The sequence below is a fragment of the Helobdella robusta genome, assembly GCF_000326865.2.
Source record: "Helobdella robusta unplaced genomic scaffold HELROscaffold_55, whole genome shotgun sequence".
Lineage (NCBI taxonomy): Eukaryota > Metazoa > Annelida > Clitellata > Rhynchobdellida > Glossiphoniidae > Helobdella > Helobdella robusta.
In genome coordinates, this window is record NW_008705295.1 from 835,145 (window position 1) to 859,160 (window position 24,016).

A 24,016-nucleotide genomic window follows, 5' to 3' on the forward strand; every position below is an offset into this window, starting at 1 on the left:
TGAATTTGCTGTCCACTATCACACCAAGATCTCTGAAGTCATTTGTACAACTGAGAAGATGTTGATCTATATAATATTGATGTGGAACTAATGTTGATCTCGAAGATGGAAGAAATGAGCAATGACAGCATTTACTCGGAGAGAGTGGCAACTGCCATTTGATACTCCAAGCTGTTATATCGTTGATGGCCTGTTGAAGTTGAACTGAGTTGGATGAACGGCTGTATAGTTTAATATCGTCAGCGAATAGCAAACTTGAAACTGAAATAGATGAAATGCGTTCAACAATGTCGTTAATGAAGACAATGAATAGAGTTGGACCCAAGACACTGCCTTGGGGGACACCACTGGTAACCGATACTGAATTGGATAATTTGTTTTGAATTCTAACAAGCTGGGAACGTTGAGACAAGAAGTCCGACAGCCAGGCAAGCAGATTACCAGATATTCCATAGGATCTCAATTTTCCGACCAGTTTCGAGTGTGACACAGAATCAAAAGCTTTTTGGAAATCGAGGTAAATGGTGTCACAGCCTTCTTTGTTCTGACGAAGTGATATCCAGTCGCTGTAAAATTACATTAAGTTGGTGCAGGTTGATCTACCAGGTAGAAAACCATGTTGAAAATGCGTAATTAGTTTGTTTTCTAAAAGAAAGGATAGTATTACTTTGTTTATAATCTTTTCCATTGCTCTACAACTTGAACTCGTGAGTGAAATAGGTCGGTAGTTGCTGGGGTGGTTTGTGGGACCCTTTTTATGAATGGGAGTAACAATAGCAGATTTCCATTTAGTTGGTAGCTGGTTATTTCTAAATGATAGATCAAAAATATGACATAATGGAACTGATAGGTTAGATGCACACATCTTCAGGACAACATTCGGTATACCATCTGTTCCAGCTGAGGTTGAATTTTTTAAGTTACGCAGAGTTGTATACACTGTATGGGGAGTGAAACAAATATCTTCTAACAAGTTGTTGGTTAGACAAGGTATGGAACAATTGGAGTTATTATCATGTGTAAATACGGAAGAAAAATATTTGTTGAATGCATTGGTCATTATCAGCGGGTCATAGGTCACGCTATTGTCATCTAACTTTAAACTACTGACATTGGGACGCGATAGCATTTTTTTGTTGACATACTGGTAAAAACTTCTGACATTGCATTTAGAAAGCAGTTTATGTTCATTGACTATTCTGTAACTGTTTGCTAAGCCAGAACATTTTCGTGGCATATTCAAATACTGCTCTTTATCATCCGGTGAAGAAGTTCGTTTCCATTTATTCCAGTAGTGAAGTTTTACTTTATAAGACTGACGAAGTTGATAGGGAACCTGTATTTTGTGTTCTTTGCTTCTCAGAAAAGATCAAGGGATGTAAGTTGCCATAAGATTGTTTATCAAACGCTCAAAAATGTCCCAACATGTGTTGACGTCGAAGCAGTGCTGAAAAATATTGTCCCAGTTGATTAGCCTCAGGCATTCATTCATATTAGTGAAGTCTGCACTGTTGTAATTATAAAAGGAAGTGTCGCTATCATTGTTAGAGAATTTGTCAGTTGAGTTATGAGTGATGCAGTTAACTTGAAAGGTAAGGCAGTTGTGATCACTGGAAGAAAATGGACAGGAAATCTCTAACTCGACAAGTAGGCTGGCATCATCAGATAGGATCAAATCTAAAATATTATTTCCACGAATTGGTTGATCGACAAGTTGGTAGAGACCTAATTCATTGAAAAGTTCGATAAAAGTATTGTAGATGACGTTATTTGGTGCAGAATAATTATTCCAATTAATTAGTGGGAGATTGAAATCACCTAACAAGCAAATCACATCTCCCTTGCTAAGTTCTTTGATGCACCTGGCACTATCAAACGCATATTCCTCTGCTGATTTATCAAAACCACCACTTCGATAGTACAAGATGAAGCGATAATTTTTTTTTGAAATGGAAACATCAATTGAAACTTTTTCTATGTGGGAGAACTGGGATGGTATTGAAACGATCTTGTATTGAATAGTGTCATTGATGATGAAAGCCACGCCGCCACCACGTGTTGCACGATCTCTGCGAACAAAAGAATAACCGCTAGGTAAAAATAAGTTGTCAGGATCATTTGGAGTAAGCCATGTTTCTATAACAGAAAATATTTCTGTTCTGTAAACTGACAAAAATAAATTGAGATCATTTTGCTTCTTTTGAATGCTACGAACATTAGCTAAGGCCATACGAATGTGTTTATTGTTGTAGGTCTGAAAGAAAGGGCTGGGCATTTTTAGAGTTGTTGTTGGTAGTTCTGATGCGACTTCTCTCCTGTCTGATCAAGAAGGCTTGTTCGGCCTGCCTTTTGGAAAGGTCAGGGTTGATGAAGATACCTTTTGTTGTTGAAGAAGAGCGGAGGATCCTTGATGAGGCAATCAGGTCCTCAGCTGCCGATGAATTATCTAGCGTGACACATAACCTGTGGTTTCCGATACGGCGAGTTCTAGCAATTGTTGGCTTGACCGTGAGGTGGTTCTCGCATAACGATAAAACCATATCTTTGTCGTTACATCCTGGCTGCAACTCGAGACCGGAAATGATAACATTTTTACACCGACGTTCTTCATCTTTCCTTTCCTGCTCCACTGACCAAAGGGCCCTAGTCACTGTCTCAAGCATGGGAGATTCAGTAAGTTTAGTTACCTGCTTTTGACAATCAGTAACACTGGTGGCCAGTGTTGACATAGCGGAGTGAAGTTCTTTCATACATATTTCATCGGACATGCTCTTAACGGCATTTTCAAAGCTATTACTTAGAGCTTCCATTCTGATTATTGTTGTTTCAAACAGCTTGCTCATAAGGCTCTCGGAATGGGCTACTATTTTGCGCAGGTTGTCATTACATTTTTCTAATACTAGAATTAGATTCTGGTCTGACTTTTCAAACAATTTTTCTAGGTTTTTATTGGAAACATCAATAATTTTTTCAGATGGTCATTTGATTTTTCTAATTATTTATCTATACATTTCAATAAATTTTCGTTTGATTTGTCCAAAATTTTTGACACAAGAACTTCAAAACTTTCGGCTGAGACATTTTTTGCCATGATGACGAAGCACTAATAAGACAGGACAGGAAAACAAAACAGTAGAACAGTTTGAAAATATTTAATTTAAACAATTTTTTATATTTTTAGAAGTGACTTAACAAATTAACAGTTTTGCGGTAGAAATTAAATATGCTATAACTAGAATAAATAAGAAATTTTAAGTTTTAAATCGAGAAATTACAATATCTACAAGACGTACGAGAAGCTAACCACGAAAATAAAAAAATTCCCAACTGATTTTAACATAATTTTTACATCTTTATAAAATATAACTCAGATGATGTTTCATTTTAGATTGCTATGGAAGTGCTAGGCATACATACATCCCCATTGGAAAAGAAAATGCTAAAGTTCAATTTCAATGACACATTAATAAGCAGCATTGATCATAACAATGACGGCATCACAACGTTATGTGATATTGATGATGATGATAAGGAAGAAGAAGAAGATGATGATGATGGTGATTATCTTTTAAAATATAAACTGGAAAATGTGCTGAGTGAAAAGTTAATCGAGATAAAAAATGAAGATGATGAAGAAGGGGAAGATAGTATAAGTAATATCATCAACAAATACTCTTTAAAACTTTCAAAAAACAAAGAAAATGTCGATGATGTCAAATTAGAATCGCTGTCATCATTCTCGCTTTTGCAAAGGTTAGAAACTACTACACCATCATCATTGTCGTCACAACCGTCATCATCTCATCGGCATCTCGGATGTACTGATGAAAAAATAACGCCACCACCGTCGTCGTCATTATCATCACTGCTATCGTCTGAGGTGGATGGGGGCTTGCTGAAATTTGACCACCTGGATCTGAGAAGAATCACACTATCATCATTTGAAACAAATACTCCTCAGTTGCCCTCTCGAACTTTATCACAATTCAAAAAATCATCTCTGGCATCTGTCGTTGGCCAAAGTTTCACTGAAAATGTTGATGGTGATTTTATTGATGATAATGTAACTACTGCTACTGCTGCTACTACTGCTACTACTACTGCTGCTGCTTCTTCTCATGGCTCTCATGTTGCAAAGCTTATTGAAGATTATAAGCATGGTTTAATTAATGAAAGCATTAATGTAAATAGAAAAAGTAGTGGTGATGATATTTCAATTGGTAACACCAACAAAACATCGCTAGCATCATCATTGCTCGGTTCTAGACAAAATATTTCTTCAAATCATGACCAGCTTAAACAGCATAATAACTTTGATAGCATGCCAAGCAAAGATAACAGTGTGCCTATCCATAATCAATTCAACAACGCTAACAAATCCAACAACACTAATTCACGTTTATCACCTTCAAAAATGTCCACAACACAACAAAAACAACAATTTGACATCAATCCCAGTACAGAAACATCGTTGAACATCAACAGCAATATCCTACTTAATATCAACAACAACAACAACGACGATAACATCATCATCATCAACAACGGTGACGTCATAATCAACAGTCATGATCATCTCACTCAACCGCCACCATCGTCGTCAGCGGATATCCTCACAGATATTATGAAAGGGCTAAACATGCAGGCCGTTGACAACAACATATTTCTGGAAGAATTCAACAACACCCTACCCGTTGATTTTAACGATTCTTTCAACAACAGTTTCAACAACAACAATGATAATAATGATAATAATAATAATAATAGAAATGATGATGATAATATTCTAGCAAATTTTCGCAGATTTTCCAGAAAATTCCAGATTGACTCGTCGTCTGATAACATTTTTGATACTTCTAGTACAAATATAGATGCTATTGGTGCGCCTTCGCACTCCACAGCATCGCTACCTTCATCTTTAATCGCATCATCATCAGCACTCTTCAAGAGTGAAGAAAAGAGTGATAATGATGGTGATGAGGATGATGAATGCAGTCTCATTAATTTAGATGGTTGGCTGATGTTTTTCAATCATATTCTAATTTGATTTTTGAAATAGCTTCTTTATGATCTGTATAATCTTTTTAAAGTTAATCATGCAATAATATTTTTATCCATCTGACAGATTTCGACGATTTCAACTTATTATCCACAGCACCTCCTGCTTCCAACTCGAATAACGATTCCTTGCTTTAAATTTGTTTTTCTAATTTTAATAAATTTATAAATAATTAAATTAATTATTATTCTTGACTCACTTGTAGATAAGTTTATTCATCTTTTATGTGCATCATTATATTGTTGATAATATAGCTTATGGGAACACGAACGGACGTACTATCATTTGTACATTTGTACATCATCTTGTATGTATGTTGTTGGTTTTTCAAAAATTCTATGAAAAAAAATACATTTCGATTTCGGTTGCTATTGATACAAAGTTGGTAGATTGACTGAGTATCTATAAATAATTTCATTTATTATATTTAATATATTTTGTGAACATTTTGTTTAAAGAATCACAATAAATGCGATGTAATATCATGCCTATGTATTCTCCGTAATTACGTTCGAATGTTTTCATGTCTACATGTATATACATACATGGAGCACTGCTGTAGCAATGGATTTCAATCAGGGTTTGTACCTATTTCTTTTCATTTTATTTTCAAAGAATTTTCCACATATATAGCGAGACAAAAATGCTAATTTGGCACTAGTTTCTCATCATCAATAGTTGCGTCGAAAAATGCTTATTTCTTTTTAATCTCAGATCAAAATATTTTCTATTTACACTGAAATTAGCACGGGCTCATCACAGCAATAATTTATTAGAATTCTACTTAATTAAAAATATATATTAATTAATTATACACAACTAAACAAATTAAAATTGTTAAATAATAATTTTATTTTTTCCGTAAAATTTCATCATTCTAGGATGTTCTGTGTCTTTGCATCTTCAGGATCCTGGATTTGACATCCGATATTTCCTGCTCGTCGATGATCCTTCGCAACCATTCCTCATCTTCTTCGGCATCATCTTCACCATCTTCATCCGTCTGTTCTTTCTGTCTCATGCGATCAATGTATATATACATGATTCGATGGTCGATTTATGATTGGTGAATAAGGGCAGTGTTGTTTGTAGTTTTATAATTTTTCGGTTTGCTAAGCTATGGTAAATTAAATAATAATATCGAAGAGATAATGATACACCTATAAAACATGAAGATTTTGTAAACGATAAGAAAGACACAAATATGCAGACGTCAACTTTTCCCACTTCCAACCAGCCGGTAAGTAAATAATCCCACCACGTCACTCACGTCAAGTGCATCCTCCGCTCCACTCTCAAAGGGGTAATCCTTGTAAGTCCTCTTCATCCCGCCCCTAATCACGTGATCCGGAATTTGGGATGTGCCGTAGAATTGGATCTGGAGGCCCTTCAAATATCCCCAATGATTTCCTTCCACCTTGTAAAATATTTTTCACTGAATTGCTTTTGGGCGAATAGAACTTTACTGTGGTTAATGGTGGATTTGAAATGACAAACGATGCGTCAAAATGTTGATTCGCTAAACAAACAAGATTTAAAATCCCCATCATAACTTCATCGCCACAAATTGTTTCATCTCATCTCATCGTCGTCGTCGTCGTCACCATTATCCCAACAATAACTTACGTTATCAACGATGGTGGTGATCCACAGTCCCCTCGGATCCTCTCCCCAGTTGTGCACGGAGCTGAGCGGCCATTTAGGGAATCCGGTTGTCGCGTTGTCAGTCTTTCTCACCGTCAACATTTCTGTAACCATGCCTAAGAGTACGCACGTGTGTGTGTGTGTGTGTGGGTACGTATGTTTGTATGTGTTTGTGTGTGTTTGTCTTTGTCTTCGCGTTTTTGTGTAAGTGTGTGTGTAAGAGTGTGTATGGTCGTGTGTGCGTGTGTGTGTGTGTGCAATCTGTAAAACATTCACATTCACATGTGCTTATGAATGCATGATTCGGTCTCGAATATTTGTAGATGGAATAACAGAATAAACGAATAAATAAACGAGTGAATGAGTAAATGAACGAATGAATGAACAAATAAATGATGAATGAATGAATAGATGGATGAATGAATGAATAACTGATTGAGTAAATGAATGAACGGACAAATGAACGAAAAGAACTAAGTACTACCTGACGGGGACTTGAGATGCACTTGAACGTTACCCCTCCTAGTATAGTTCATGTCCAGAACCAATATCTGTTCATTTATCATTTCATTCATTCATTCATTTAACAATTTAGTAACTATTTTAAAAAATAAATTCCAGAAAACAGAAATTTTGAAAAATGTTTCAATTTATTTATTATTTTTTAAAAACTTCTGAAAATAAAAAAAAACTTGTAAGGAATTGAAATATAGACAAGATGGTGACCACGTGTTCGATGTAGTTGACGAGGTTGTCAGCTGTTTCGCAGGCGTCACTCCATACAGCAACTTCCAGAGATGTCTTGCTCATCAACTTCCTGGTGGTCGTCGTAATAGTTGTGAGGATGAGGAAGAAGAAGAAGATGGTGATGAAGAAGATGATGATGAAGTAGAAGGTGACGAAGAAGAAGATGGTGATGATGATGAAGTAGAAGGTGGCGAAGAAGAAGGTGGTGATGAAGAAGATGATGATGAAGTAGAAGGTGACGAAAAAGAAGATGGTGATGAAGAAGATGATGATGAAGTAGAAGGTGACGAAGAAGTTGAGGATGAAAAAGAGGATGAGGAGGAAAAAGATGAAAAGGATGAAGAGAGATGATGATGACAAAGAAGGGGCTGAAAAAAGTTAGTTGGATAAAGATACGATATATGACAAAATAATGAAGTAATATTTTAGATGTGTTGCTTTTTAATTTGAATCACTCACTTGCTTAATGGAAAAATTTTTATTCTAACAAATAAAATATAATACGACTTAAATCAAAAAATTACTAAATATATTTTCATTAAAATCCCAAATTAAGTGAAAGAGAACCTCGGCAGAGCAGAAGGTTCAGGCATGGCGATACAGAGAGACTGCTTAGGAACGGATTTGAAAACCTTGGGATCAGCTGCCTCGACCAGCATTGCTGCATTCAACAGACCAAATCCAAATCTGTTGTTCACCCAAAAACCTGCCCCATTAACCATCCAGCCTAAATTTTATTGTAAGAGGGTTTTGTAATTTTTATTTTTGCTGTTGTTACATCTTTAAAAATGAATTAAAAATATTGTTTGTTAATAAAATTGCGATTTTGGCAAATTTACTCTAGGTTTGTAAACCAAGCTGACATAGTGAGGAAAATGAAACAAACTGAAAATATACTGAATAAACATAAACAACGAAACCCTTATTTTTCCTCAGTGGTTCGTATTCTGACGTCCATGCTACTAAATGTTGAACATCTCTCCACGTCAAATTGGGACTGTGAAGATGGTCGTTTGGGGTTATAACAAGTGTTCTACACACGCACATACGCACACAAACACAGACACACACGCACACGTAACCAACTTAGCTTCAAGTACCAGAGCAATGATGCCAGCAGCCAGTGGGGCTGATGCCGATGTACCCGAGTGTGCAGTGGTGCATTGGTTGTGCAGGTCTGTACTGATCTGGTGGAGAAGGGCTTCAATACAATTTTTTTCTTTTCTCCACCGAAAAATATATTTTTTAAAAAATGTTTTTGAGTAGTTTGAGATTCATTTTGAGATCAGCGAATCTTAACTATAAAAATAAATAAGATAAAGAACGCTTTTTTTAAAATAACGAAAAAAATAAAAAAGATTATAATGTAACCAACTACACAAACATCAACAACTTTCAGTTCATCATAAATTTTCAATAGGATCAACACTCTCATACAAAAGAACCAGAGAGCAACTGCAGTCTGACTGAACTAACAACTCTCTGTTCCCCGTAGACACCGCTTGAGTAGGTACTGGCAATTGTTGACGGGCAGTGCTCGGCGTACCATGGTGAGTTGAACCATTCAGATGCACTGCTGATTGACAGCGTGTATATGCTACCTGTTTGTATGTGTGTGCGTGTGTTGTGTACGTGTGTGTGTTGTGTATGTGTGTGTGTGTTGTGTGTGTTGTGTGTGTATGCGTGGAATGAATGTATAAGCAGACCCGTGTATCCATCACAATTGCAGTTATCCTTGGATATTCCTCCATTCCCTGAGGCCCACACGTAGATGACTCCCTTCCCACCTCTGCCCTGCTCACAAAAACAGTAAGTTTGAAATGAGAAAATTTTAAAAATGAAAAACATCTCATATAACTGAACAATGAAAGCATTAAATTATTGCTCAAACCGCCAACCAACGTATGTTATATACACAAGTACGAACAGCAAAGAGCAAACATCGATAACAATATGCCCGTGATGGCTCAATGGTAAAAAGCGCCTGGTCCTGCTGTTGCAGTGACTGGGTTCGATTACAAAGAGATCTCTACCTATTACATGCAATGTGTAAGATACGTGGTTTGACTGGGTTCGATTACAAAGAGATCTCCGCCTATTACATGCAATGTGTGAGATACGTGGTTTTCACGAGTATTTATATACAACAACAAATCTACAACAACATATTTTAGTAATTCATGTCACAACAACACTCAATAGCACAACGACGACGACAACAGAAAACAACACCAACACACCTTAGTAACTCCTTTCTCGAGAGCAGCCTGGGCCAACATTCCGGGTTTCTCCAGAGACTTGCCGTCGTCACTGGGCCCCCAACTGGCTGACATGATGTCTATGTGGTCAACGTTGTAGCTGAGGGATAGTGCCTCCAGACGATCCGTCGTCACTCCGTCTAACACTCGGATGCCTGGTTTCGTTGTTGAGGGTGCGATCGAAATTGTGATACGTTAAATTAATAATAATAACAATAATATTTATAATAGTAATAATAATGATGGTGACAATAATAATGATTTATCAACAATAGAACATAAACATCATAAACAACAACACAGCACCACCACCACCACCAACAACACAGCACAAACAACAACACGGCACCAGCAACAGCACAGCACCAACAACACCACAGCATCACCACCAACAACAACACAACACCACCAACAACAACACACCACCAACAACAACACAACACCACCAACAACAACAGTACCACCACCAACAACAACAGCACCACAGCGACATTTTTAGAAAGGCCCAAACCTCCGATATTGGCGTTAAATGCGATCCCGACGGCGCAGAAGTTGTTGTTTTCAACCATTGCCACCTCACCTGCACATCTTGTTCCATGTCTTGTTGTGTGTTGTTGTGATATTGTTTGTTGTTGTTGTTTGTTTTGTTGCTGTTTGTTTTGTTGCTGTTTGTTTTGATGTTGTGTGTTGTTGTTTTTGTATTTTTTGTTGTTGTCGTTTGTTTTGATGTTTGTTTGTTTTGTTGTTATTTTGTTTTGTTGTTGTTGTTTGTTTTGCTGTTTGTTGTTGTTTGGTTGTTTGTTGTCAACGTTATCATTGTTGTTTGTATTTGCTTTTGTATGTTTTTGTCGTGCGCATTTTAACTGTTTAACTTGGTTATACTGGTTGTTGTTGTTTTATTTATTTAATGGTTTGCATTAATTTTTTTGTCGTTAGAGGCGCTATTGACGTCGTTATTTTGTGTCGAGCTACCGTCATAACGACAATTAGGAGCCATCATAATCAGCTACAATTTTCATTACGATAATACCAATTTCATTGCCCATATTACTATGGCTGTATTTGTCAAAATCGTTGTCATCATCACCATCGCCCTCCTCATCATCCTCATCGTCATCATCATCGTCATCATCATCATCATCATCGTACTTGTTCTCATCACTTTCATCGTATCGTGGAAAAGGATCGCTATCATTGTCGTTGAAATCCCAACTGGCTTTTGGATCCTGGAAGGAGAAATATTATTTTGCATAATTTTCTTCCTATAAATAATAATAACAAAAATAATTATTATTTTTTTTATTATTATTCATAATATTATTATTGAAAAAAATAGCCAGAAGAATTCGTTAACATTTTTTTGAATCATCAAATGATTTAGAGATGGCCAAATGTGTTTTATTCCGCATGCTAGAGTGATAAAATCAACTTGTTGGACGCGTAGCGCGCCTAATAAATATACAATAGCATACAAAAGGGAAACATTTCTTTTGTATAGTTTATTTAACGTTTGTATGTGGGAAGGATTAGTGTGTGCATGTGTGTGCGTGTTTGTGTGTGTGTGTAAGTTTGCTAATGTGTTTGTATGTGTATGTATGTATGTATAAGTTTGTATGTGTGCGTTTGTGTTTGTTTTTTTTATAGACTTGTATGCATGTATGTATGTGTACGTTTATGCATGTTCTTGTGTATATATGTGTGTGTTTGTATGTGTATGTATCAAATTCATGTTTTGTATTTCACGTTAAGCAAACGTCATTTATTCATTCATCCATCCTAACATAATTCCTGTGAAGGTCGGTGTGGTTGTGCTCCAGGCCTGGTGAAAATAATTGTTTAAAATGTACACTGAAATGTACACAAACAAACGTAAAGTACACACACACAAATATACGCACAAACAAACAAACAAACACACGCACACAACGATACTGACCATCATCAATAATAGTGACGACGACACCTCGTCCAGTGATATTATTGGCCCAAACAGGAATGACGTGAAGATCTATTTTTGGCAGCATGCGGGCTGGTTTTGTATCGTGCTATGTGGGGATTTGTTTGTTCAGTGAAATTTCAGTGAAATAACATTTAAAAACGTACAACTGACAAGAATAAGTGCAATTATGAAAGGTACCAACCAAGTACCATTGATTCTCCCAGAAATCATCATTGAAGTTTATCTCCCTGTATGCCCTCACCTCGTGTTTGCTGTCGATGCTAATCAAATCTCGCTTGTAACGTTTCAACGGACGCTGAAGTTCGGCCAACTTTATCTGGAAAGATATTTATTTACCTAATTATACTTAATTGTACTGTTTTGTGTACTGGTACTGTGTACTCAATTGTACTGTGTACTCGAGTGTACATTTCAGAATTGAATTATTGTATTCATTAGTGCTTGTCTGCGTTGGAGGATCTGCATGTTTACATGGATCTGTGCGAACGGTGCCTGCGTGTTTACGTGCTCAGGCATACGTTTCAGGTTTTTGGAGCAAAAGTATCGAAGCTTTCACTAAGCTATTTTGTGTAATTTGTTGGCTGGTAGACGCGCCAGCTTAACGTAAGGTAAAGTCGCAATGACCAGAGCGACAACACTCAATCGTACGACAACAACACACGCATCTATGAATATTTCATCACGTCCGTTCATATTTACAACGATAAACAAAGGGACAAATTTTCTTAGCTACGCCGTTTAAGCAAATCTGCCTGTTTGTTTGCTCTGTGTGTGTGTGTGTGTGTAGTTATTTATTAGCGCAAAAGTAAGTCAGATGATGGATTTGTGCGTGTTGGATAAAATCTAAGATGCACTCATAGGCTCTCCCTCTCCTCTCTCTCTCTCTCTCCCTCTTTCTCTTTCTCTCTCACACCTACACACACAGACACACACAAACGCACACATATACACTTAAAGTATACAAGCGCAAACAGGATGAAGACCTCGGAATGGGGATATACGCTTTTTTTGCACTCTGCACGCCCAAATATTGATGATAACGTTAAAATTCCTACACCAATAAACACAAACTAACAATCAATCAATTATCAACACGTCACTGACACCACTTGACCTTATGACCTGAGCACGTGATCTTATGACCTGATCATGTGACATTTTGTTGACCTACATGCAAATTTTTGTCATTTTGGTTCTATATTGCACCCTGTAGTTTTGAAATTTTATTGGCTTGCTATAAATTCAACTTCAAGTCGAATTTGTTTTCTTAGAGACGAGAAAACAAAAAAAACACAGAAACGATGATGACTCCTGCGATGATTTGAATGGTCATAACAATGGCGATGCTGCAAATAACGATGAAGATAATGATGATGATGATTACGATAGCAGTCATGATTATGATTATTTTAATGATGATTATGATTAGGATAAAAATAATAAGGCAAAAACATTTTAGAGACAGTTTTAAGATTAACTGACAAAGACATGCTCATTATTATTTTTCAAATTCGTAAGTATTGTTGTTACACTTCAACGCTCGTCACTACCAACACCAATGTTATACTTGAACCACATTTACAAATGCTAACTCTAAAATAAAAAAATAATACAAGTGCCAAATGAAATATAAATAACTGCAAGATAAGAAATTAATGGGTACTAATATTTTGAAAACCATCTAGTAGACAGTGCAAAATAATTTATAATGAATTAAAATATAATGGAGTGTCAATAATGAGTTGAGAATGAGTGCACTAACTCTACTGTCCTGAAGCAGATGACGCTTGTGGTGTTGGACGCTGCGTTTGTGTCTTCTTCTCATCATCATCATCTTCATCTTATCATCTTCATCATCGTCGTTGTAGTTTATATTATCATCGTTGTCCTCACTATCATCTTCACTTTCATCATCACCGTTATCATCAGTGTAGATTACATTTTTCTTTAGCACATGATATCCATCTAGTATCCCAACCTATTTGGTATGTGTGTGTGTGTGTCAGTGTGTCTGTGTGTGTTTGTAGGTTATATGTGTTTGTAGGTTATATGTGTTTGTAGGTTATGTGTTTGTAGAGTTTGCATGCCAGCATGTAAATAAGTTGACATGTGCGTTGTGGTACGTAGGCGGGGAAGCACATTTGCATTCAAAACATCGCCACCCACCCGACTACTCATTCCCCTCAGAAAGTCCACGACCAACCTTTTAATTTATTCTCCAATTCATCTCTCAATGTACGGTTTATAAATAAAAGCTAATAAATCAATCAATCAAAAGTAGCACCAAAAACGGCAAATAAGATGCATCCAACATGGCGAGCGGAAGTCAACGGTCGTCCGCTCGGTCTTTTCCGGCCTTTGATGACGCATTCGTAACCAAAAATACTTAATAACGACGACGCCGGAAGAGGAAATAGATCAAAAGTAGGCGTTGACAAATATATGAGGGCATGATGATGGATGCGGAGTTGTGAGTGTTGCTCCGTTGATAATTTGATGGAGGGAAAATTAACGAAATTGAAGAATGGATTGATTTGATGAATGAATGAATGAATGAATGAATGAATGAATGAATGAATGAATGAATTAATGAATTAATGAATTAATGATCATATGTAAACAAAACTGAATTAGCATATAAAAAAACAAATGAATGAACACATAAAAAAACTAAAGAACTGAAAAATTAACAAACAAATGAATGGACAAATTAAAGCATAACGACTTGTTGAATGAATGATTGTGATTGGTAAGCCTAATGAGTAGACGATTGAATGAACGACAAGGAAAAAAATGAATAAAAAATTATAAATGCAAATTTAAATACTAATGCCATTATATACATGTTAAACAAATAATTATCTATCTATCCTAAATTTATTGAAAAAAAAGAAAATCTAAAATCAGAATTTTCAAATTAAAAAATTTGCCAATCAACTTAACAAACAAATTGAAACAATCATCATAAAACTAAAAATAACGACTACACTAACAACAAAAATAACAGCATTAACAACAAAAGCATCAACAACCACAACAACAAAAACACTCCTCCAAGACAACCGGTGAAGCGTAACAAGAAAGAGATGTGCCTCAATTTCAAACATCACTTCACATGCTGCCCCATATATCAATCTTCTCAAATTAAATTTCATTTGGCTTTTGGTTTAGTTTTGGCATAGATGCCTAGTTTTCTATTCTTTCTGTTCTTCTCTATTTGTTTAATTTTCGTATTCAGGCCAAGTTTTGTTTTTCTTTTATGTTTGTTTGCTAACCTCTGTGGTTTATATTTTACTTATTAATAATAAAAAGAATGAAATATTAACAACTTATTAAAATTAAATATATCATGTGAAGGCGTTTTTTCATTTGCGTAAACGCATATAAGCCAAAGAAAATAATTTCTTGGTGTAGTTTAATATAGTTAAGTAGTTACGGGATTTTTCTTTTACAAATTTTTGTTGTTGTAATGTTTAAATGGTTAAATAATTTTATTTCAACATTTGTTTGCGCGCGATTTCTAACATTTTCGCCATTTTGTTTATTCGCAAACATAATTTTGTTTACATCCATTATTTGAATGTTGTCATATACATAATCTTTGTTATCTTTGCAATTTAATTTTTTCGTAGCTTATATGATCTTTGTTATCACTGCCAATTTAATATCTTTCCTTTTCCGGCTTCCTTTTCATGGCGCCTGATTCATGGCGGAAGTGCCTGTAACGACTGAGAGATTTATAATTTTCATTTATAATAATAAAATAAAAATAATAAATTATTATTAATATTATTTTTATAATTTTTATTGTTTTTTTAGTTTTCTTTCTCCAGATCAACCATTTGTTTATTGCATCTATTTTTATTGGCACGTATTTCGATTCTATTTGAATGTAATAAATTAGTTAAATGGTGCTGATGATGAATTTGACGATTTAGATTTGGAGGATGATGATGACGACGAAGACGATGATGCCGACGACGACGATGAAAATAATTGTATTAGTATTAACAATGAATGAATGTAGAACGTGTCTGACAAATAGAATTGATTTATAATTATATTATTAAGATAACAAAACCCGATTAAGATGAGAAATTTCCAGGATAAACTAACTGATAATGAGTAGAATGGTTATGAAAAAACAAAAAGTGATAATGATAGATAAAGACTGTGACGATTTCACTCTTATTAAAGATTGGAAATTTTTGAAAGTGTTCCGAAAAAAAACCACAGAAAAAAAGATTCTAATGACGTCACAGTGCTCTGACGCAATTGCAGGTTACTCGAGCAGTTATTTGCGCGCCAACATAACCAAAGGTTTGCTTAATTTGGCGTCATCAATCAATCAAAAAGCGCTTACACGTTAGTTTGGCGCTAATATCATTACCATAATCACCGCCATTATCAACATCATCATCACCACCACCACCACAACCATTTCATCATCGTCATCACCGTCATGATCATTATCATCATCAATATCACAATTACCTTGCCATCCTCATCGCCATCAGAAGAACTATCATTATCATCATCATCGTCATCATTATCGTCACCATCATTACCAGCATCATAATCATTCCCACCATCACCACCATCATTATCATCATCCTAATCATCACCACCATTATCATTACCACCACAGCCGCCAACGCAAGGCACAACAAACATTTCCGATCAATTGACGGTTAAGACAACAGAATAACGTTAAGATTATGCCATTAATAAGGAGCTAAATAAACAGAACATTGCCTCAATGATACTATATCTCGCTGACATCATTACTATTTATACTATCACTAATTTCTCTTTCTCTCTCTCTCTCTCTCTTTCTATATACATATATATATCATTAGAGAGAGAGAGAGAGAGAGAGAGAGAGAGAGAGAGAGAGAGAGAGAGAGAGAGTTTTCGTATTTCTATTTATAGAATTACTGTCATAGAGCGTTGCTATTTACTATTTATATTTATAGTGATGTTAGTAAATAAAGTAATAGTAGAAGCATTAGTCCTATTTTTGAATACCATTATTTTCATCGTAATCATCATCAATATCTTCAAACCATAACCATCATCATCATAATCGTCATAATCGTCGTCATCGTCATCGTCACCAACGTCGTCATCATTATCATCTTTATAGTCATCGTCGTCGTTATAATCTTTGTCATCATTATCATAACCATCATCATCGTCATCATCATCATCATCTTCGTCATCATCATCACCGTCATCATCATCGTCATCATTATAATCGTCATCGCCATCGTAATTATAGTGGCGTTGTAGGCACCAATGTCATTCTGCAGCAGCAGCAGTAGTAGCTTCGCTGGCTTCAAAAGTACAATCGTGTCCCAATTCAATCGTTCATCATATTTACGGCCGCAGTAATCGTCATAATGATAATAATAATAATAAAAATAATAACATCAATAACAACAACAATAATAATAATAATAATAGTAATGATTACAATAAAAGCAATATAAATAATGTGGTGTAATTAATTGAGATAATGATAAAAATGGCAAACTATCATTAACACTTGAGCAAAATTAACGAAATTTTCCATGTTAAAATAGCTATAAGAGAGATTTACTTCTATCATTCAATAATAATAATTAATAATAATAATAATAATAATAATAATAATAATAATAAATAATAGTAATAATGATAATAGTAATACTAACTTGCCCTTCGTAGACATACCCCTTCCTCTTGGCCATCCTTCTGACGTCATCACTGCTGACGTCAGGTGCGTATATCGCCCACTCCAACATTCCAAATGATGATGATGATGGTTGTGATGATGATGGTGATGATTGTGGTGATGACGATGATAGTGATGGTTGTGATGATGATGATGACGATGGTAGAGATGATGATGGTGATGATGATTGTGATGGCAATGATGATGATGTAGTGGCTTCACCATTTAGGCTCTTTGGGTTTTTTAGTCTGTGCGAAAGATTTTATCACCACGGTGATGTTATAATTTTCACGTAAATAATAATAATAATTATAATCATAATAATAATAAAGACACCAATATTATGACAACTATAATTTTTACGTTTACTGACAATTCTTAGCAGTTTATTTTTTCAATTAACACAATGCGTTGTTTATTTAACCAACTTCGATGTTCCGAATGTGGATAACCTCCGCACATCCCTATTATATTGTGACGTCATTTTGATGACATCATCATCATTGTCATCGCCATCATCGTCGTCGTTGTTGTTGTTGATGACATTGATGTTGTTGTCATAGTTGAATGTAGTAACGAGCGTGTTGCAATGAAGTAGTAGCAGCAATAGAGATGGAATGGTTAAAATGGCCGGTTTCATGTTAAACATTCTTGTTTAAAAATTATGACTGTTATAATTTTCTGAATAATTTTTTTGAAAAATTTTTGTCGGAAATATTTTTTTTTCTTCAACGATAGAAGATCAACACCTGATCTGTTCTTTAGTAGACAATGGTTTGTATGATTTTTTGGTTGGTGTGTTTTTCCGTCTGTATGTTTGTTTGTATGTTTGTTTGTTCGTACGTATGTTTGTTCGTTTGTTAGTTATCAATTTTTCATTATTTTACATTTTTCAGATATTTAACATTTAAATTAAATTAACTAATCGCTATATAAAAATATAATGTTATTGTTTTGTTACCCACAATCTTTTGCTAAATTATTTCATAACCGCTTCGCTTTTTCTATAAATATATCTATATCTATAAATATCTATAAATAATATTTTTTGGGGCTATTTTGAAACGTTTACTCTGTCAATAACCACATAAACGTCGTACTCTTCTGACTCTGAATATATTTTTTAAAGTTTTAAAGATTTTAAAGTAAATCAGGTAACAATAGGACTATTACGAGAGTATATGTAAGTACTTTGTGTAATTTATTCAATTTGGTACTTTGGTAGACGGAATTGAAGTACAAATTAAATACCTTTAATTCTTCTGGCAGATTTTTCTTCTGGTTTGAAGCCTGCTGAAAAGAAGTTACGTGAATGAATTTTAATGTTTAAAAAGATTTCATTAAAGTATTGCCAAAATATATCAAAAATATTTTTTAAATTGTTATTATCATTTTAATAATTCTTATAATTTTATTTTCTTCAAACATAGCCCCTTATAGGATGTTAGAGAGTGAAACAAAATCAATGTTACACGACATCTCAATCTAATTTTTTTCTACACAACTTCAAACAAGTCACCCTCACGTGTGCCTACACTCAAACATACACACACATTCTACCTCAATCATCTTCTTAGATACAATATGAAATCAGTTTTTTTTTATAGATTAAAATTTAAAATTTCATTAATTTAATATTTTAGAATTCAATTTATAGAAAAAAAAAATCAAAAAAATCATATCTATAAATTTTTGTCTTATTCAACTAACTCTAAAATCCAAAATAAGTGTTTTCAAACTAATAATACATCAACACGAAATGAGTGCAGCAAAAGTTTTAAATTTATAGACGTCCAAAGGCAAAAAACGCACGCGCCACACAAGAAACAAAACCACACCACAGCGTCCGCCCATGCAGCAGCTTCAACACCCACGCGCGCGTACGTTCTATTCGTCATTCCTTCCTTAGAACAAAACCATTTAATTTGGGGATTTAATCTTCAAGGGTTTTTATTATTTGTTAATTATTTTCACTAAATAATTCGGGTTAATATTTATAATAAATTTGTATTATAAAATTAACCGAATATTTTACGGCATGGCATATTGTTGCGGTTGAAAAGGTAGGCAGTTAGTTAGCACAATTACATGATCTAGTATCAAAGATATTATCATCAGTTAGTAGGCACAAATAAATGATATAATATCAAAGATATTATCATTATCATCAGTTTGTAAGCACAATTGCATGATATAGTATCAAAGATATTTTCATCAGTTAGTAGGCACAAATACATGATATAATATCAAAGATATTTTCATTATCATCAGTTAGTTAGCACAATGATATAGTATCAAAAATATCATCAGTATAATAACTAACAACTAAACGTTATTAATTTTACAACAAAAATAATTATATCATTTACAACACTATACTTAGAACACAAAAGCGGGTATCGTCAATTTTAATTAGTAAGCATATATAATAATATATAAGAAGAATAACATTAATGATATTTATTAAAATTATTATTATTATTGTTGTTGTTTTTGTTATTATTATTAATTTCTGCAAGCCAGTCAGTCACCTGAAAATCCCTTCTAGCGTGCTTTGTCAGTTTGTTATACTACATTTTAATGTTCATATTTATATAATAATCATCTCTGGTTTCTTTCATCTATACACTTCTCATTAACGCTAACATTGATTTCTCTCTATCTCTCTCTCTCTCTCTTTCTCTCTCTCACTCTCTTTCTCTCTATCTTTCTCTACAGTGTGTGTGTGTGCTGTTTGTGGTATATCTGTGTGTGCCTATGAGTGTGTAAAAGTATATGTGTTATACCTATGTTTATTCAGATATTTGTGACCTAACAATTAATATCTATTTAGCTACAACATATTAGCTATTTATATGTTACAGAATTTTACACACACACACACACACACACACACACACACACACACACACACACACACACACACACACACTTTGAGTGTTCGTAACAGGTTAATGCCACTTATTTATACGTACCGTTGGCAGATAAAACTTGTTGTATGTTCATTCAATTGTCTTTTTAATTAAAAGAACTCTTTCTTATTAACTTCCAGAACTAGTTTTGTGTTTATTGATCGATATTTTTTGTTTTAATTTGAAAAAAATTATCTCATTCTCAAAAATTTGATACTCTTTTAACGTTTTTAATTCATTTTTTACCTGTTTTTTATATAGTAATTAATTATCATTAATATGATCGTTGTTATTTATGTTATTATTATTATTATTGTTGTTGCTACTGCTGTTGTGACTGTTGTTGTGGCTGTTGTTGTGGTTGTTGTTGTGTTTGTAGCTGTTGGGATTGTTGTAGCTGTTGTGATTGTTATTATTATTATTATTATTATTATTCCTGATTATTTTTTTTTATTCTTCGACCTGCCAACGAGTGACGTCATTTTGAGTGCGCGTTTAAAATTTACGTCGAAATAAACATAAAGTGAAGACATGTATGTCGCCGTAAAGATAAAGTTTGGTAGAGGAAAGAAAAAGAGAGTTGTGATTTGGAAATTTTTTTATCGTTTCGTAACACTTACTACGAGGGTATATGCGAGATTTCGGAAATCATTTTATTTTGTTTTTTTTTGTTTTAATTAGAAAATATTTTTGTGCTTAAGTGTTGTTTTGTTTGCCCACAACATCGTCTTCCTTCCGACGCAAATTTCCAGTTCATTGATTGTGTAAATTTTAACAACACCATCCCGAACTGAAATTAAAACGTTTCATTCATTTCTAAGATGTTTCAATTATTCCATCTAACCAAAATAAATACATACTATTAATTAAACAAAACTTACATACAAAAATTGTAATCACTAATTAATATACACTTTATCATGAAAATAATTTCAAATATTTAAAATATGAAAATCCGATAATCCCAGATGGAAAGATATGGATAGCGTTCAGTTGAATGGAGTGAATGCTTTATTGCTTAATTTGCCATAACCGCCTATGTAAATGACGCTATTGAACCAAAATTAAATTTCAAAATTGAATAGCCACTCTACGCTAAGAATACGGATGATTCATTCTTCAGCGGTTATTATCTGCAATATAATTCTTTTCATTTTAATGTATTTGCTTACCTATAGCTATCAACGTACAGATCGCGAGTAAAAAATTGCTTGTAAAAATATTCAACTAAAATATTTATTTACATTATTGACATTAATGAACGCATTTTACTTTCAAAACAAAATTATATTGCCTTTAATCGCTAAAAAAATGTCGCCTATTGCAAAAAAAGTTTGGTTATGCGGCACTGCAATGTAGGGAGTATAATGACGACCGACATTGACAACAGTAAAGACGGTGAAATCTTGAATCAAATATATTTACAGCATCATACGAATGCTCTCGATCAAGAATTAAAACAAATAAAACACCAAATATAAAGAAAAATATTTCCAAATTTTGTTGGCAAAAAATTATGATCAAATAAATAACGCAGCGATGCCCGAGCTAGCTTCCTGGCCAAAGATTTACTGGCACAGGACGACACATTTGTCCTCACAAACAGATGCGCCGTGTCCTGGTTCGACTCCAGAAAAAGATTCTCAACGCGTTAAAGTGTGTTATCATAATTATCATGAAATTATTTACAACATCTAAGCACTCACAAATCTCCGTTCGAACGCAATGGTGGTGTCTGGTGTGAAAGGAACGTGTTGTAAATTAAAGAAGGATGTGTGTTTGCATGGGATGTAATTTCTTGCTTCTATACTCAATAAATTATTTATTTTGAAATTTTAAACACTCGTTCACTTTTAAAGCTTAAATACAACGTCATAGTGCTTAAAAATGAAACTATGTTTAAAACGAATCAACAAAAGTAACGCATCAAAAATTTATTCAAGCTAGTGCAGAAGATGAAAAGGCTTGAGATTGAGATATAAGATTGTTCTGTCGACTCTCGTTTTAAATTTTGATCGTTTTTTTAAATTATGGATAATGTAGATTTGAAATTTTGATGTTAGTTTCATTTAAAATTCTTTATAAGGTTTGTTTGGTTAGGGAATCACAAACAAGAACGCATATGGACATTTTTTCAATCGACTCAACATTTCATCTAGTGAGCAGCAAACGTTTATGATGACTATCAATCAGTAAAATTTAAATAAAAATGAAATTCATGGCTTCATGAACGCTGATTTGAAATAAGTCATAATCACTTGACATGATTTCAAATTAAAATAAAACATTTTAATAAATCAAACAACGTTTTTAGATCATTTAAAGCTAAAACTCGCCCAACACTGGTGACGATTAACTTATCAGCCATGACGCTTGTGTGGTGTAATGACGTAATCATACGAAAAAAAATGAATACACAGGATTTTAGCAATTCGACCTTTAGTTTTTTCAAATAATTTTAAATTTTCAATAAAACCAATCAAAATTTCATTAATCTCATTCACTAGTTCCTTAAGGCGGACATTTTGAGACCAAAAAAAAGGATTAAATCCATCTTCTGTTGTAGGCATAACCATGGATATATATATCCATGGGCATAACTCACAAGCACTCGAGCTGTTTTTTCTATGTTGTCATCTGCGATAAGGGGTGATGGCAAACTTGTTCGTGAAGAGCGACTTCTCAAAATTGGAGACTTTATGTAAATTTTATCAGAATATCTGCAAGAAATTTGCGTCATCAAAAAAATCGGCCGTCGGATATAATTCATATTACGTTCTGTAAGTTTCCGCGCACTTTTTTAGAGGTCTTTTTCTCTTTAAATGTCATATTCTGCATTATCGCTCATTTGCATGCAATGGCCTAAAAAAATATATTTATATTTTTAATAATTTAATGTACGATACTAAATATTTTAATTTAATTTTAAATTCATTTGTTGGATGTGGTTCTAATTAGGGATGCACCGAAGTTCGGCTCCGGCCCCGGCCAAAATCCGGCTTTTTTTTCAAATCCGGCCCCGGCCGGATTTGGTGGCCAGATTTAGGGCCGGATTTAAGCGTCTATCAACTTTTAAAAATGTTAGAAATAGAAAAAAAAATTTTATTGAATTCAATTAATTTTATGTCAGTAAGTTAATGGCTAAAGCTAAGCTAAATGTATACATGACACATAATAACAACATCACTAATTGTGAGGTGATCTGGACAATTTTCTTTATGCTATAACATGGGTTATGCATAAATTATAAGCTGATCTTTGTGTAAAAGAACTTGTGCACGTGTATATACTATATATTGATAATTGCACATGACGGATCATATATCTACATATATATATATATATATATATATATATATTATCTATATATCTATATATATATATATATTTAGAGAGAGAGAGAGAGAGATACATAAGCACATAATTTAAGAACATGGTATGTTAAAGGTTAGGCTAGGTATACATGACATATAATTACAACATCACTAATTGTGCGGTGAGCTGGACAATTTTCTTTGTGCTTTAACTTAGGTTATGCAAATATGCATAAATTATAAGCTGATCTTTGTGTACAGAATTTGGCGTATCACACAACTTATTCATATATTTGAATTAAATAACTATTTGCTTGGTGTTATTTTTTGATGTTCAACATGTAGATAACCGTAAATGTGAGTATTTTTTCTAATGTATGTAAAATGGTAACTAAAATCCGGCCCT

At 34.0% G+C, this 24,016-nt stretch overlaps 3 protein-coding genes across 3 annotated transcripts in view; 2 read left to right on the forward strand and 1 right to left on the reverse strand.

The window, feature by feature from the left end:
* Positions 1-3,394: 3,394 nt before the first annotated feature.
* Positions 3,395-5,196, forward strand: HELRODRAFT_179621 (hypothetical protein; the record flags this gene model as incomplete). Its single annotated transcript, XM_009028428.1, has 2 exons — positions 3,395-5,012; positions 5,126-5,196. 2 exons carry the CDS (start codon positions 3,395-3,397, stop codon positions 5,194-5,196), a joined length of 1,689 nt encoding a protein of 562 aa, XP_009026676.1.
* Positions 5,197-5,812: 616 nt separating this feature from the next.
* Positions 5,813-12,826, reverse strand: HELRODRAFT_193616 (hypothetical protein; the record flags this gene model as incomplete). The annotated part of the gene is made up of 17 exons (XM_009028429.1): positions 5,813-6,071; positions 6,330-6,476; positions 6,686-6,819; positions 7,188-7,254; positions 7,430-7,520; positions 8,018-8,177; positions 8,371-8,447; positions 8,537-8,637; positions 8,927-9,051; positions 9,157-9,244; positions 9,691-9,863; positions 10,220-10,308; positions 10,858-10,934; positions 11,490-11,527; positions 11,645-11,753; positions 11,850-11,984; positions 12,791-12,826. The coding sequence occupies 17 exons, from the start codon at positions 12,824-12,826 to the stop codon at positions 5,937-5,939; spliced, it is 1,782 nt and encodes a 593-aa protein (XP_009026677.1). The 3' UTR covers positions 5,813-5,936.
* Positions 12,827-22,948: 10,122 nt separating this feature from the next.
* HELRODRAFT_193617 (hypothetical protein) overlaps positions 22,949-24,016 on the forward strand; it is a gene marked incomplete at its 5' end in the record, with an annotated part of 7,461 nt that continues 6,393 nt past the window's right edge. Inside the window, one exon of the mRNA XM_009028430.1 lies at positions 22,949-23,076. Within this exon, the coding sequence (XP_009026678.1) occupies positions 22,949-23,076 (128 nt within the window). The remainder of the gene's footprint in view (positions 23,077-24,016) is intronic.